Source organism: Pipra filicauda, unplaced genomic scaffold, assembly GCF_003945595.2.
Source record: "Pipra filicauda isolate LSUMZ 115617 unplaced genomic scaffold, ASM394559v2 scaffold176_size3548034_pilon, whole genome shotgun sequence".
Classification (NCBI taxonomy): Eukaryota; Metazoa; Chordata; class Aves; order Passeriformes; family Pipridae; genus Pipra; species Pipra filicauda.
The window spans coordinates 150,352-166,844 of NW_024104283.1; the positions used below are offsets into that span (position 1 = coordinate 150,352).

Genomic DNA, 16,493 nt, shown 5'->3' on the forward strand with positions numbered 1-16,493 from the left:
ATCTGAATTTTTTTTTTCAACTTACTTTTAGAGAAAAGTATATAACTTACTTAAATGGAGTAACTATATATGCCTGCTTTACTTTCTTCCAAGCGAATTGTATTTCTAAATCCTTTGGCAGCAAACTTACTTAAGCTAATGAATTCAAAACTATCCATAGCTAAGAGAATTCTTTTTTTATATATATAAACTTGCTGTTATTTTTTACCGACCAATAAGTTGTCAAAAAATACACTACATAAGTTGTTCAGTAAGCTGAATTACAGAGTGTGCTACCTGTAAGGGAAGGTGATTACCTTTGTTGGGTGTTTGTCAGTGTGCCTTTAACCCATACTGCACTTTTCATTCCATTTCCTAGCCAGCAATATTTCCATATGGTGTTCTGTTGCATTATTTTTGTGCCTACTGTTATAGTATCCTTCCACATGGTATGAATGCCTAGTTATAATAAGGGTTGCTTTCAAAGGAAGGGACTTTTTCTCTAAAAACACATTGCTATCTAGTACAAAATTTCTAAGCAGCATTTATTTACTTATTTGCAGTTACAAAGTTCATGTAAATGCTGACATGGTTTCAGAACTAAAATGCAAAAATGTTTTTGTGGTTTGTACAGCATAAGGAGGCACAGGAGAGAGTTCACCATGAGCCATTTCAGAGCCCAAACCTGATTCCATTTAAATGGAATTTACCTCTTTCAGTAGGATGCAGCACAATACATGCCAAAATAGTTTCTCGTTTAAATGATCTGTTTAAATGAGTTTACAGAATTGAAATGCCCAGGCTTTTCTACACTAATATCCTTTAAGTCAAGTTTTGGGCATCGTATCAGGAAGCTTTTTGTAATAACTATAAAAAAATTACATCTTTTTTCTGCTTAATAATCTGTTATATGTTTTTGACCCTCTAAAACGTCTGATGCTTACAAATGTGTTATGAAATGGCAGTACTGGAAACAAGAATTACTTGAATTTGTGCTGTTTTCTGCTACAATTTTTAAGAACTGTACTTCCCTGCTTTTAGTTCCTGTACCACTCCCCAAATACTTATTTTCAATCCCTTCATAAACCGAAGCAGGCTACGTGCCAAAGCCAAGAACGGATCCTTTACTCTATGCTTGCATATTTCATTATGTTGCATAAATAATGCAAGTAAATCTGAAAGACACAAAAGCCACATAGCCACAGGTTGGCAGAACAAAGAAACAGATACAAGAGATTGGGCTTCAGTGCTTGAAGGTGTAAAAGCAGAGCTAGGTTTAATACATGGCAAAAGTCCACACAATTCCAGTGGAAAACTAAGTTACTACAAAAGAAGAGGAACTGAATCAGCTTGCCAGTGTTGTTGCACTGAAAAGAAAGATTCTGCTACCCTGTCTTCTGATTTGTGTTGTTGGAAAGGATTGAGGATAATTAACTGTAGGGGAAGAGAAGTTAGAGAGAAATTTGGTTTTCATTTGACTTTGGTCATTCTTGTTCTTACTTTGCTCACTCCTAGTAGGATATCTAATTTTTTTTTTTAATAAGAGAGTAAGATAACTGTCCAGATGTGCTTTTAAATTGGAAAGAAGACAAAACTCAGATTTCTCAGAAAGAGTAGAGAACTGGGCTTATATCTAAACAAAATATCATATATCAAAACCCCACCATTTTGGTGGGGTTTAGTTAAGATAGATTATTCAAAAAGACAGTAGAGGGTGACAAGAGGACAGGCTTGTGGCAGGTGAGTTTGTGCATGCTCTTATCCATCTTTCATTTGGTAAACAAACTGGGCAGCGTAAGTAACAAACTTACTGCAAAACCAAGGTATTTTTCTTCATGCTTTCTGCCATCTGCAGTGCTTTTTTCTGCATTATATTTTTATTAGCATTCTATGAAATTAGCCAGGCCTTTCTCAACTAGACCAAAGGTACACCTTCCATGAAGTTTCAGTCGAGTCACACAGTCTGTATTTATATGATGGACTGGTTTTGTTCAGATTGAGACCTAGAATTTAATACCATTACTATGCAGTTTTATCACTGACATAATTGAAAGCATTTTCTTTTGATATTTATAAATTGGCATTGAGTTATAATTTAGACCATGAAAGAATCCTGTACAATTATTTTATTGGGGCTTTTTCCCTTAATCATACACAAGGTATGACTTGATTGCTTAATATGTACAATTTAAGCATAGTAAAGACAAGTCGCTAGTTCTTAGGTTACCTATTGCAATTAATTATTGATAAAGGAAACAAACACCTTCAAATATTCTGCAAATCTGTGTCTTTTCCCTCTGTTGTTATCAACTGCATAGTTTTCGTAAGAAACCAATGAAAGGGTCTTTACTGGTGCTAGGGAAAAAAAAAAGCAGTGGCTGATTTTTTATCTTACGCCTTGGTTATCTCATTGTGGTTCTGATGAGCTAGGTAAGTCTAAAAGAGTAAGTTTATAGGTCACTTCATAGAGTCAATGCCCTGGCATTCTTGGCCTCCCAATGAGCTATTAAACTGGAGAAGTAGTAATTAAATATGGTACTCTGGTACAATGTACATGGTACTGACTCCAGCTCTCTGATTTTAGGTTCCTCAGAAGACGATGAGGTCATTCAAGAAGGTCTCCTCATGCTCAGGTCAGTCTTCTCTGTAGCATCTTACATGGCTGACTGTGTATCCTCCCTGGGGGGCGTTAGCCCTGTCAGTTGCAGCACTTCTGTCCCGCTGACTTTGATGAACATAAGTATTGGGTGGGAGGGGGAAGACTCGTTAATTTCGTGCACAGGCTCCAGAGCTGTTCTTTGATGCAGTTTGAGTGTTCTGCTTCTGCAAGACAAATAAACAATTACGTAAGGAAAGCTTATTTACAGTAACCCCCCCTCAGATACCTGTCGCAAGTTGTGGGAGCCCCACGGGTTTGTATGAGCGCTGCACGACCACCACCGCAGCATACGCACCAGTGGGCGCACACATCTCAGTCGCTAACATACCTACTTCTCGAGTTACTATCGTGCCGCTGTCACGTTACCGCCACGCAGCCCCCTCCCATCGCGACGCCTCAGCGGTGCCGCCCATCTGCCCTTTCAGCCCCACTGCCTTTCCAGGCCCCAGCCTGTCCACCCCTCAGCCCTGGCACCCTCCGTGGCCGCCCGGGCCGCCGCATGCTCGAGCGGGGGCTCCCCGCGGAGGGCGCTGCGCGCCCGAGGGATACGCGCGTCCTCGGCTCCCGCATGGCGCCGGGAGACAGATAGCCTGGGGCGGGCGATGGCAGGGGCCGGGTGTTGCCTGTGTGCTGCGGCGGGAAGAGCTGCCCCTGTCACCGCCGGGCTGGCGCAGGCGAGAGCGTCTGGGCAGTTGCCCGTCTGGGAGGATGCGGTCCCCGCGAAAGCGCCCGAGCCACAAACCCACCCGCTCATGGCCCTGCGCCTACCTGGCGGGAGGCGAAGCGGTGAGAGCGGGCCGCGCGGCCGGTGCCTCCGCGAGGGCCGGTCCTCCTTGGGGGGCGTTAGCCCTGTCAGACGGTCTACCGCGACGACTGCCAGAGCCTCCTTAAATCCGTCGGGCCACTATCAGTTGCAAATCCGCAGCTGAGAGACAGTAATGTACGTGAGACCACATCCTGTATCCGAGCGCTCCGCGTGAGTCCCTACCGCGTCCTCCTGCCCGCGGATCATGCGCGGGATCACAGCAATTCCCAGTATTTTGTAAGTCTCCCCAGCAAACCGCCAGCATTGCCAGCAGAGATCCACGGACGGCAGGGCGGACCTGCGAGACACTCACAGCCGCCGCGTTTCGTTTCAACAAAAAATGCTCGTAAAACTCGTGTTTGAAACCTCGCTCCAGCCGTCAGTTCGAGCAGCGCCGCCTGCAAACGGCGGCGCGATCCCTCGGCGAGGGCCGCCCGGTTCCCGTAAAGGAGCTGAGGCGGGCTCCGGGCAGCCCTGCGCGCCCACCTTAGGTGTGACGGGGGAAGAGCGCCGGGACAGCCAAAAAACTGTGCTCCAGCGGCGGGCGGGGGCGAAGGGAGAGAGGCCCCTGCTGCGCTCTGAAACGGCATTTCCCGAAAAGAGCTGAGTGGTGCGAAGGGCGCCACTATAAAACCGGTAACTTCACATCCCGCAGTCGCACGTCGAGCAAATCCCGTCACTGGTAGACCTGAGCCGTGGGCAGCGCGCAGTTCAGTCGGCGCTGTGCTTTGTTTAAAAAAACAAACAAACAAAAAAACCACAAAAAACCCACCACCAACAACAAAAAAAAACCCAAACGCACACATGTTTTCTAATAATAATCCGCGGCATTAATACGGAGGGTAACAAACCCGGCCAGGGCAAAGCGGGAAGTTGGCAGTGTCTATAGCACGTCCGACCCTGCTCTCCCAAAGGCGCGGGAAGGCACACCGCCACGTCCCCTCCGGGAAAGAGCCGCATTTTCTGGAAGTGTGAAACAAAAGCCCAGGGACAAAGCCCGGCGCTATGGGAGGCTTAAGGGGAGAAACCGCAGCCTCTGGGGTGCTGACGGAGCGCGGCCGCTGGAATCCCGAGCCCGGTGGGCGCACGACTTTCACCCTCCAGGGCGCCCCGGCGGGCGAGGAGCGGAGGAAGCGGCTTCCTCTCCCTGCCCTCCCCCCGAGCGGCACAACCGCTGCCGGCAGGGAAGCCCGCCGGGCCCCTGGCAACCCCCGCCCTCGCCCGGGCGCTGCACGTCGGCGGAAAGGGAAGGCGGCTTTGGCGCCCACACTGTAGGTGAGAGGGTTTTGGCGGGAACAGCTCCGCACCGACACGGAGTCCTGGCCGTAGGGAGCGGCGGGAAAGGCCCCCCTCGGCCCCCGCGCCAGGAAGAGCCGGTTTCGATAGAAACCGTGTAAGAAACACGACGGGCATCTCATTCCGTCCAACATCGGCGGGGCGGCGCCGAGCAGCCAAGCCCGGGCAGTGGAGGAGAGGGGGCAGGGGCGCCCCGGCGCCGTCCCTGCCCCTCCTGCCTGCCCGTCGGCGAGGAACGCTGGCTGCGCTTTGAAATGGGAAGTGGTGGCAGCATCCCGAGTTCTGCTTTCAAGTGTAAAACACGCGTTTCGTTTCAAATGCAGGCAGCTCCATCATTTGTTTGGATTTTGTGGGGTTTTTTCTTTTTCCTATTTTGTTTTGGGGGTTTTTTCGGGTTTTTTTGTGTTTCTTGTTTGTTTGTTGGGGTTTTTTGAGGTGAAGGTCTTTCTTTCTTGGGGGGGGAGTGGTGGTTAGGGTTAGAAAGACAATTATTCCAGCTTCCTATAATTGTTTTCACCAAAATTAACATCCATTTAGCGAAATGTAAGGATAGAAATATTTTTTAATAGATAAACTGTTACCATTAGACTAATTTTTCCACGAACTGGCTTGTTCTGTAGGGTTTTTTCCCTATTTGTCCTCTTTCCTCCTCTTCTTTGGGAATGAATTTTGGAAGGATGTTCGTGGGTTGGGGTTTTTTTTTAAGTTTTCCCTTTTTTTTCCCCCCTATCTTTCCCGGAGAGTTCTCAGCTGGCAACAGCTCTCTACCTTCCACAAAACTTGAAAGGCTGATGTCCCTTGCAGGAAATGAATGAGTCGATAACATCTGACACCAGTGACCAGTCCAGTGACCCCAACCTTAATTCCACTAATACTGGAGGCCTGAAAATCTCGGTAAAGACCCATTGCAAATCCCACCCCCCTCCATTTTACAAAATCTGCACTTATTTTGCAACGTAAGAAATAATTTGCAACCAATATATTTACAGTCTTTTATTTATGTCGTTTTGTAGTCTTTATTCATCGAAGAACACATACTGATTTTTTTCACTGAAATTTGCTAACAAGACATTTTGTCCATTTAATGAACTCCATCCACTCGTTTGTGTCTGTTTAACCAATATTCTAGCCTCTAAGGATTTTTTATACCAAATGTCGTTAAAATAAATCAATCTTTAAAAATAAATACCTTTAAAATGGCATTAAAGAGGATATTTTCTGTCTTTTCGAAGGGTAGAGAGATCTCGTATTTTATAAACGTGCCCTTGTGCCACAAGATATGTACTCTTGGGCATTTCACATAAGTGGTGTAAACATTGTTTTCTTCCGGTAACCTTAATTTCATTTTTATAGCTGGGGTTTCACGTGGCTTAAAATCTCGTACATTTATATATTAGATACCGTCCCGGTCATAAGATCCAAGCATATAAAATTACTGATTTAATATTTTAACATAATCGCTATTGTAAGGGGGGAAGGGAGGTTATGAGCCAAAAGCAGCGGTATGTTGTACGAATGCGTAAGGCAGGTCAGTGTAGGAAGTCGACCTCACTGTTGAAATAACCTATAGGAAATTTACGGTTGACGACTGCAAAGGAATTTCGGGATTTAAAGCTTCTGCTCCACTTGCCAGGCTGCTTGTATTTGTACACTCTTGCCCACCCTCACTTCTTTCTTGCAAACGATCACACGGAGCCTGCAACTTGGTGTTTCACACAGAAATGAGGCGCTAGGGGGGGAATTGACGCTTTCCTGAAAGGCAACAAAAGGAGTAAACAGGCCCATGGGGGCAAAGGCGTTCCCCTTAATTGGGCAGACTGATCGACGCCACTTCCCAAACAACAGCAAGTGCTTTGCAAATGCATAAGTCCCTTGCATTCAGGTTCTGAACGGATCGGTTTGTTGCTTTGGCTTTTGTTTGTGTGTCCTTGGGATAAGACAGAATGCCGGGCGGGACGGAGTGGGCTAATAAGAAAGTCATTGAGCCCAGGTTTTAAATAGGTATGGGCAATGTTTTTAAGATATATATAATACTGGATGTAAAGCGAGGTTATATGCGAGGAGGTGGTGATGAGGACAGAATACTGTCATCTGTACCTTTACACTAACGGAGATGAACAGATGGAAAATAAAACGAATTCTCACCTAATTAGTCTGTTTGTTTATTCTGACGTCTGTAAAAATATTTTAAGAGCATTTGGGGGTGAGTACAGCAACGGAAAGGCTAGAGGGCAGGGCGATAGCTGTGTACCTGTGAGCGCGGAAGGGGAGTGCCTTTGCAAAGGGGCTGTGACCAAGCCTTTCACCCATCACACATTTCTTTTCCGAACTGGATCCCCTCTCCCGCTGGCAGTGAAGACTTAAAACAGCAGTCCCCCGGTCAGCGTTATTCCTCCCCTCTTTGTCTTCTTTCTCCAAGGGTTTTGTTTGTTTGTTTGTTTTTTCCGCCCTCCTCTTCTCCAGTAAATCCTTTTCTCTGACAGTCCTCTCCCAACTGCTGATTGAGGTTCAGTCCGATTCTCGGCTTGAAAACTAGTCTCTTATTTAGGAAGTCATTAATCACATCCCCTCCCCCGGAAAGAGATGGCGGAGAAACCTGTGAAGTACAATTCCTCGCCCCATCCCCCCTTCAGAAATGTTTTGAAACGCTAAACCTCCGCACATTCTGGGCCATATTAAGGTGATATCGCGTTTCCGGCGCGCTTTTAATTTGAATGCGAAATTAGTAACGATCCGGTTATACATCTGCCCACGTTTTGCGCAGAGGGTGACACAGATGCCTCCCGGCGTCCCCCGTCCGTGTCTGTACACACGTGTGTCCCTCATCCGTGAGCATCTCGCCTTCGTGTGCGTACGCGGACCCCGCCCGCAGTGGGCACAGACACCCCCATAATCTCCTCTGCACGGCCGCCCCTACATGTAGCTGCTGTTCCGTGGGCTGTATCTAGAAACACACGGATCTTCCTATGGATTTGTGCATGCACGGGGGGGGGGCAGAAACCCCAGAATAATACGTCATCTCTATTTCCCGTAAAGAAGCGCGCAGATTAGCTGTCCGAAAAGGAAGGAGAAAAAAAAAAAAAAAAAGCGCCGTGTTGAAAACTTCTTGTTCATTCATAAATTATTTTGGTGTGTCAAGCTAGTTGAAATGGCGATTGGCTGCTCCTGCCTCCTGCCAACCCCTTAAGGATCCGATGTGAAATTAGTAGCAAGAAAGCATGTAATTGACCGAGTCACGTGTGCGCAGGGGGCCAGAAACGGAGCGAGAGAGACGGGGAAAAATCAAAGAGGGAAAGCACATTAGACCATGCGAGCTAAATTTGCGATCGTTCAAAATCAGGATGTTAGATTAATGCAGAAGACCACTTCGATCCACAGGGAAAGTTTTCATCTCACGAGTTTGGAGCAGAGGGCCCGTGGGGCAACATGGCCGAAGGTTAATTTTCTTTTTCTATTGTTTTACTATGAATTTTGCTCGCTCGCTCTCTCCCCCTCTCCCCCCTCTCCTCCCCCACCCGCTTTTAACCCAACTATGCATTACCCTTTTTTAGCAGCTCGCGCAAGGGGGCTTTCTCCAAACCCATTGTTACCCAGCTCAAAACTGTTCCGTACCGCCCACACCGATTCACAACTTGAAAAGCTTTCAGGGGGCTATTGTTTGAATTGTTCCTGTTTGATTAAGCACAGTTGCAGTGGTGGGATGAGAAAACGGCTGTACACCTGTCCCAAATTTAATCGAAAGTTTATTCCAAGGAGGGATGGATACACGTTAGAAAATAGTGGTTTCGGCGCTGCATGTGCAATAACGAATTGTGCAATCTACCCAATTTTGCTTATTCTCTCTCCTCCACCCCTCCTCGGCCGGCCTCCCCCCTCGCCCCCCCGGTCCTGCGCCTTGCGAGGAGAGACTAATTGGGCTGAGAATTTCTGTTGAGAAATGGGATCGGTGTTAAACCAGCAATATTCAAGTAAAGTATCGCGTTCCGCGCTGTAATGTGGCTGAAAGATGGAGTTAAATGGAAAAATACACGTATGTACAGAAACGTGGGCTGCCTTGGGCACAGAGAGAGGGAGAGCCTCCGTGCGCAGTGTTTCCTCTCTGTAACCTCCGGTGATTTTATTTTTTTACGTATTTTGGGGAGAAGGTGTTTTATTTTAGGATTTAGGGAAATATATGCACTTTTCGTCGTTGGCTTTTTGATTTTGCTTTGTTTTCCTGGTTTTTTTTCCCTGTTCCGTTTGTAGTAACTCCTTTATACAGCGGCAAAAGGATGTTACCAGAATTTAACTCTTTGCTTTGCATCTTGTCCCATTCTTCCTTCTTTCCCCCCCCTTCCCCCTCACCCCTTACACACACCCCCCTCCGCCTTTCCCTCTTCCTCAGCAGGGGCGAGTAAAGGTGGAGACGAGCCCGGAAAGTTGCCGGAGCAGGAAGAAGAGGAGGAATCCCAGGTTTTGCACGGAACCGGCCATTGCAAATGGTTCAATGTGAGAATGGGATTCGGGTTCATCTCCATGAGCAACCGAGAGGGAAGCCCCTTGGAGTCTCCAGTTGATGTCTTTGTACACCAAGTAAGACCCATTTTTGTCTTCCATCTCAGCCTGCCACATTTGGTTGAGTTCAGTGGGACTCTGGTTTCATGTGAAGTAACCTATTTTTTTCTAGGTATTTAGGAACATCTGTAATTAAAAAGTTGCCTTAGGTAGTGGTTTTGTTGGCAGCGTTACAATTTGAGTAAATAAGGTCGTTAGATTGTGCTTAGTCTCTGTGGCTGGAGATTTGTGTAAAGAGATAATGTTTCCTCGTATCTTTCTCCTTGGTTAGAAACGTCTCCTGTGGTTTTTATTTATTTTCAAATGTCACACTTTTTAAGGTTTATCATTTGTCACCAGACTGATCAGAAGCAGATAAGCCTTTCCTTGAAACTGTTTAAAATTAAGCTGGGAAAAGGATAACTAAATGTCGGGATTCATTCAAATAACATATGAGTAGTTTTAAACGGTTTACTTGTAAACCTCGATTACTTTTTAAAAGCTCATCTGAGATTAGTTAGTGAAATTAAGACATAATTATAGCGTTATTTTGTAGTAATTCAGACCTGAGAGCGTCCCTGTGGTGATACTCTGAAGCATGTATGTGGTTTGGTTGGTTGATTTTTAATTATTCCTTTCTGGGGGAAAAAAAAAATAGCGATTAAGGATTCAGACCAAAAGCAGCGTCTCTGTAAGGCTGAAGAGGAAAGAAGGGGTGGTCCTTGGTTTTATTTTTAAGCTCAACAGCGTGGATGGTTTTGTGTTTAGAACGTGGAAACTGGTATGAATGTCTTCACACAAAGGAGTTTCAAATGCAAAATAGGTACAAAATGATAAAGGAACTTTTCCCGAGATCTGTACCATGGCTCATGAAGAAGGAGCATGTGTAGACCTTGCATGGTCCTTCTGTAAGTACAGTTGGAACAATGTTATTTTGAATTTCACCCGTCTTCTCTGTGATCAGAGAACAGAAGAGAGGTATCAGGTAAAGAGACCATTTTGGGTTTGGCTAGGGCCATGTTAGGGAGGCAAAAATGCATCTTTTTACGTGGTTGTCCATTTTCTATGACGTTTGCAATGACGGGGCAGGGCGATGTTCAATGATTATGTAGTGATTCCCTTTTAATGTTGCATTTAGTGGCCCGGCTTTATTTTGTGGTAACTTTCCACCAGGGTTTTTTAAAGCATATACCTTTGATTAGGTTAGTAAAAGGGTGGCTGAATCTTCTAAAGAAACTATTGGTGGGGCATGTTTCTTTGTGGTGGGTGGTGGGGTGAACTGATCTTGCCTTACATGTGCCCTGCACCTAAGGGCCTGCACTTCCATATAGCTGCTTGCATTTGGAATTATGTACAAAGTGTAGAAACCAATAGTGAACTTACTGAATTCCTATACTTCCTGCTTTATACTGGCATATGGGGTGCCCCCTGTTTGCTGCTGCTTTTTCTCTTTAGAACTAAATGCATGAAGTACTTCTCAAAGAAAGAGCAGTCTTTTTCCTTTCCCCCCTTTCTTCCCTTGTTTGTATCTTTTTAAGTTGTGAAATTGCTCTTTAGAGTTTTATAAATTTACTTTAAAGATAACCTCTCGTTTTCTTAATGTAATTTTATGTTAATGTATGTGATTTTTTTGGTTCTCAAATAGTAGAAAAACATTTGAAGCATAGTAGTGTTGTTAATAAAAAACACATTTGGAAACAAAGATATTCTTAGAGCTGTGAAAATAGAGAGGTGTTGAACTGCATGATAACCTGATACATTTAAGTAATACTAGACAAGGTGTGCGGTTTCATAATGGAAAATAGTCGTAGAAAATAATAAAGTAGTAGTAAATTTGGAAGTTGCTATTCAGTTGTGTCTCCTAAAGGAGGGGACAAGAAGGAAATGTGAGACAAGTTTGTTTATTACAGTTTAATAATCTACAATTTATCCAAACCCCTGGCTTTCTAAGACATATCACAGTGTAAAATGCAGTGAAAACTATCATGTTTCATTACACATAAACTGTGTGCTTCAGTCATTTTGAGTTTACTTACTTTACTTACTGAGTGAAGTTATTAGTGTTCTGCAGTGGATTGCCCTAACAACAAAGAAAATACATTTCTCACCTTTTTCTTTCTGATTAAATCTAATATATATATATATATATATAAACTTAATGGCGACATGAGTCTTCTTTCTATCAGTCAAAAGCAGAAATTTTCTGTTTAATGTAATGGGAAGAAGTGCCATCTATTGTATTTCAAAGTACATTTTAGATAAGTGATATTGCTATATAGAATGCTTTGTGTTAGCTGACTAATGGTAACAGTAGCAACCTGAGCATAAAAATGTCTTTAAATCTGTAATGTTATTTAACAGTGCTGGTTGTACAAGACAGTCTGTTGCCTGAACAGTGATTGGACCCTATTCCTACTAGTTTCATTTTTTTGAAAAATTTAGTCATGTGAAAGGTCCTTTTCAAGGCAAAGATGTTAGTTTATTAATCTGTTGAAACAAAATATTGCTGTTCAAAACTGCTTTGAAAACACTTCATCATTTATTTGTGTGCATTGAGTGTAGCATGCATTCACTCATCCTGCAGTGTTTGTAGCTACTAGTATAATTTTATAGAATCAGGCTGTCTTAGCAGGGGAAAGAAGCTTCTAGTTTACTTAGTCGAAGTCCTGTCAAAGCTAGCTTGAGCCCTGCTGCAGTATTTTTACTTTCTTATCTTACCTTTTCTTGGTGAGGTTATGCCCAGTTTATGAGATCTTGCTATGAGCAAAAACTTACTGTATTTTAAGTAAAAATTCCTGTAATAGTTTAAGCTCACTATACCTAGACTTTTGAACTTATAATAAATAATTTTGCTCTCTTCTTGTAGTTTCTTCTTGGTTGTGAGCAGATTATAGTCATGTTTTTCTGAAGTCAGTGCTTTGCTAGTTGTATATATATATTTAGAGAACAGTGCTTTTGTTCGGATTTCTCTCCCCTTTCACTCAGCAGAAGTACCGTTTGTGAAACAGCTGCAGTATTGAGTTTTTAACTCTGCCTTTTAAGTCCTTCCTATAGCGTTAATCATTTGGATTGATCTTTTCTGAACTACCTTCAGATTGTTGTTACCCTTCTGGTAATGAGGTACCTAGAGCTAGATATGTTATTTAAGGTAGAAACACGTCAGCCATTATATATGTGCATCTGTGTGTCTACAGTGTAATTGCATACACTTACAAACGTCTACATTCTTGTCCTTTTTAGCTTTATTCTGATACAGCTTATATCTTTAAGTCATGTGTTTGAGTCATTCAGGGTCATATAAAAATTACAAGTCCTAAAAAAATTTAATTTTTCAAACACAAGCCATGACCAATGCAGCAATGTGCCTAGTCCATTGTTCCTGTCTTTTTATTTTTCTGTCTTTCTCTGTCCTTTTCTGTCGTTTTCTGGTCCTCTGTTTGTTTTGCAAAAAAAAAAAATATAGAAGAGTAGCAATGTTTGTCCTTTGTAACACTGTTAAATCCAAGGAATGTGCACCTTACTGAATTTGGCTCATTATTGTCATTTGTACTATTAGTAGTTTACCATGGAATGAATAATACAGCTTGCTTCTCTCTTTGATGTGAATTCTGGACATAGTTATTTGTGAACGGGTCTTGTTAAATTTTACAAAAAAATCTATTTCTCAAAGGGTAAAACAGACTGGAAAGGTAAAGCGAGTGAAACATTTTGTGGTGCACGTGAAAAGAGGTCTTCAATGCAAAGAACTAAGAAGAGCTGAAGCTCTTATAAAATCAGAAAAGGATGATGTTTGTTATAATTTTTTTGCATTTTCAAAATTGTATACACAACTTGGATACATACAACTTCTTTGGATGCTGGCAGTAAGGCAAAAATGCTGTGTATTCTTCTTTGCACACACTTTTTACAGACTAAGTTAGAAACATGTCCCCTTTCCTTTGCTTAGCGTGAAGCCCAGATGTTAGAGATGATAATGAAGGGTAGGGTGCTGAGTGTAAACAGATACAATTAAATACATGTATGTGAATATCAATGGTTGTAAATTTCTCTTTCTCAATAATGTGGTCTTTCAGGATGGGATGGATTGTTCAGTTTAGATGATATTTGTTGGGACCTGGCTCTGTAGTTCAAAATTCTTACCACATTAAGAGATTTTTGAACTGGAACCTTAAGCACAATCCTTCTTTGGGATCCTCTTTTATGAGATGGGGAGAGGAAGGAAGGGAGGAGCAGCATTTAGGAGCTGGTGTATTTTGTTTTCTCATTAAAAGGAACATAGTTGGCTTGAAATTTTTCACTTTCATCTGAATTTTCTTACTGTTGCTACAAGTTACTGTTACTACGAGATTCGATAAAAAAGGAAGTCTTTTTTCTTTCATTGAGTTCTTCTGCACTGTACTATCATTGTATATTATAAATTTTGCTCCTATTATTTCAAGCACCTTCAACAAAAGAAAGGAAAAAGTAGTTAGACTAGTATGGCTGTAAACAGAAGAATATTGAGTTCTTCTGCACTGTACTATCATTGTATATTATAAATTTTGCTCCTATTATTTCAAGCACCTTCAACAAAAGAAAGGAAAAAGTAGTGAGACTAGTATGGCTGTAAACAGAAGAATAAATGGAAAATGGGGCATATAAGCAGCATCTGAAAAGTCTTTTCCCTTGCTTGACCAACCATCCCTTTTGATGATGAATCAGATGCCTGTTCTTTGAACCCCTAGTATTTTAGGCACAGCGGAACTACTTTTTCTAGGACACAGTTGGGCATGGCATGTTACACTCAATGTTGAATTGTGAGCACATGTAATCCCATGCTTTTGCAAGGATGCATTCATACATCTAGCATACCTTTTCCATTTCTTTATTATTGGGAGCACGTAAAAAGGTATTTAATTGTTCAGGATAGCTGAAAGTTCTAGGCAAGCAGGAGGGATCAGTATTGCATTGCTCCTTATTGTTAAATGTGGCATAGCAGTACCTGTTTTGGAATATAGAAGTCTTTATGCAGAATATGCTATTAAAGCCTTGCCATCTTTTACTTCTGCTAGGGACCAGGCAAGCCCAGTCCTAATCAAAACAAAAGTGGCTAGCAGGATTTAGAGAGGGAAGCTGAGGAAGGAAGCGAATGGGAGTAAACGTGTGTCTGCAGTGAGCATGTGTATGAGAGATCCGGCAGAGATCAAACGTGTGGGTGTCAAAGTCTGCTCAGCAGCCTCAGCGCGTGTAGGTAGCATCTGTGATGGGTACCTGCTGGGGACCCGGAGCAAAGCTTCGGCACTCACCGAGCTGTGTTGCAGCATACAGAGAAAACTGACTTTAAATTATGGGGACCATGGATTTGCAGTGTGGAGCAGTACAGCAATGGGATTTTTTTTTTTTTTTTAATTTATTTTGGCTACTAATTTTGCCATTCCTAGATTTCAGATCTTGCCTATGGACACATAGATGGCAAAATATACTTCACTGACAGCTTGATAATTTAAGATGGTTGTCTGAAGAAACTTGTAATTTGGTTATTTAAGTTACGGAGCCGCCATCTTCTGAACCTTCCAGATTTTGTCTGTTTACATCTAAACCCAACATTACAGTACACTTTTATTGATAGAATTATGTAGCATTTGAGTGAATAGCAACACCGTTAAACCTAAGTGGTGTTAAATCAGATCAGATTTTGCTGAAGGATTTTAAACATTGCATGTTGACAAGCAAAAATCACAAGTAGCCCAAAGGCCTGCAGTGGGACTACTTTGTCTTAAGGGATATTACCTCTTTGGCAGAGCAGTAAGTACACCCTTTCCAGAGCATGCTGTCCTCCTTTTCTCCAAGACTGAGGAAGTTGTGCACAGGGGTTGGGATACTGGAAGGAAGAGGATATTTTGTCTGAGGCACAAACATAAGATATCAAAGCAGATACATGAACTGAAGCTAAAAGGAAATGAATTGTCAGATTGGGGAAAATGTTGTTATTGTTGCTTGTTCTGGTTTGCAACTACATTACTGAGGTAGAAGTATATCTAGAGCCACCCAGAGTTTTGTTTCAGACTCTTTAAAAAGTATACTCCCATGTAAATATTGTTTAATTTATCCTCCTTATGTAACCTATCACAGTAAAGGCCTGTCATTTTTCGCCACTAATTATCAACAGAAGCAAAATTAGGCCCATCAGTTTCTACAGAGTTGTATAAAAGTGACTGTAAAGGTATAATTTAAGAAAGATCCTAGGGACATAGAAGCCAGAGGGTAAAGACTGTTTATGATGTTTCTTAAAACAAAGACAAATAAATAAGGACATGATGTTTACATTTTTAATTCCCTGTATGTAAGGGTACCTTTTTTTCACCTTTTGTTAAATCAGCTGAAAGTTACCAGGACGGTTAGAAAGCTATTATGTGATACTTGGCTCTTTTAAGGGACATTACTCAGGACAGGTTTGGACTGGCTTTTGCTTGCTGGATGTCACTGATGAAAGCAGTGATCCTTAAATTGCTAGTACCTCAGCAGAGTATCAGTAAACACCTCTGTATGGAAGGTGGGCAAGTGCTTCTTGTTGCTTGAGCCCATTTCGTTGGAGAAACTGATGTCCAGGCTTTTCCTCAGATTATTCTGCCTGTTCCTGACTTAAAATGGAGGGGGAGTTAACTCCTTGGGAGATGGCTAGGAGGGAATTCCAGATCCTTACTCCAGAGATGTCTCAGCTGCTTGCAGAGCAGCTGTGGAACTTGCTGCAAGTTTCACAATCTGCTGTATTATGGAAAACTGGCACTGAATTTGATTTTTTCATAACATGCAAAGCTGTAACAGAGAGCAGGTCAGCAGCTGCTCTGCAAGCAGCTGAGTAAGGCTTTGCAGTAGCAGTGTGGGTGAATAAGTGGAGGTTGAAACTCCCACAGTCACCCTTCTTGGTGGAAATCCTATGGCCATGACTTTACTTTTACATTTGGCAGCAGTGCTGCTGCCTCAGTAAGCTTCAACAGCTTTGATATCACTCTTCCTGTTGGGCTAGCATGAGCGCTTGTGGAGCTGCATGGCAAACTCAGCTGGGAAAATATTTAGGTTTGTGTCTGATTTTTATCATTTTTCATATCAGACAAACCCCATGATCCCCACAAATATGGCTGGGCAGTGTTGGCACCATGGAAGGATGGCCAAGGATGTAAGCAAGCAGCTGCCAGGGTGAGGTGAAGGTATTGGAGGAAAGAGGTGGAAGCTACTGTCACA

At 42.9% G+C, this 16,493-nt stretch overlaps 1 protein-coding gene and 1 long non-coding RNA gene across 3 annotated transcripts in view; one reads left to right on the top strand and one right to left on the bottom strand.

The window, feature by feature from the left end:
• Positions 1-16,493, top strand: part of LIN28B (lin-28 homolog B) — a 98,485-nt gene that overhangs the window by 7,627 nt on the left and 74,365 nt on the right. Inside the window, exons 2-3 of one of the 2 annotated variants that reach the window (XM_039379804.1) lie at positions 2,564-2,612; positions 9,124-9,311. In XM_039379804.1, coding sequence (XP_039235738.1) covers positions 2,579-2,612; positions 9,124-9,311 — 222 coding nt within the window. In that variant the 5' untranslated portion in view covers positions 2,564-2,578. The remainder of the gene's footprint in view (positions 1-2,563; positions 2,613-9,123; positions 9,312-16,493) is intronic. The other variant, XM_039379805.1, reaches the window with a different exon arrangement.
• LOC120322966 lies at positions 499-3,342 on the bottom strand. The gene is made up of 2 exons (XR_005562975.1): positions 2,967-3,342; positions 499-2,802 (listed from the first exon to the last, which is right to left on the bottom strand). It is a non-coding gene; the product is annotated as an uncharacterized LOC120322966 (long non-coding RNA).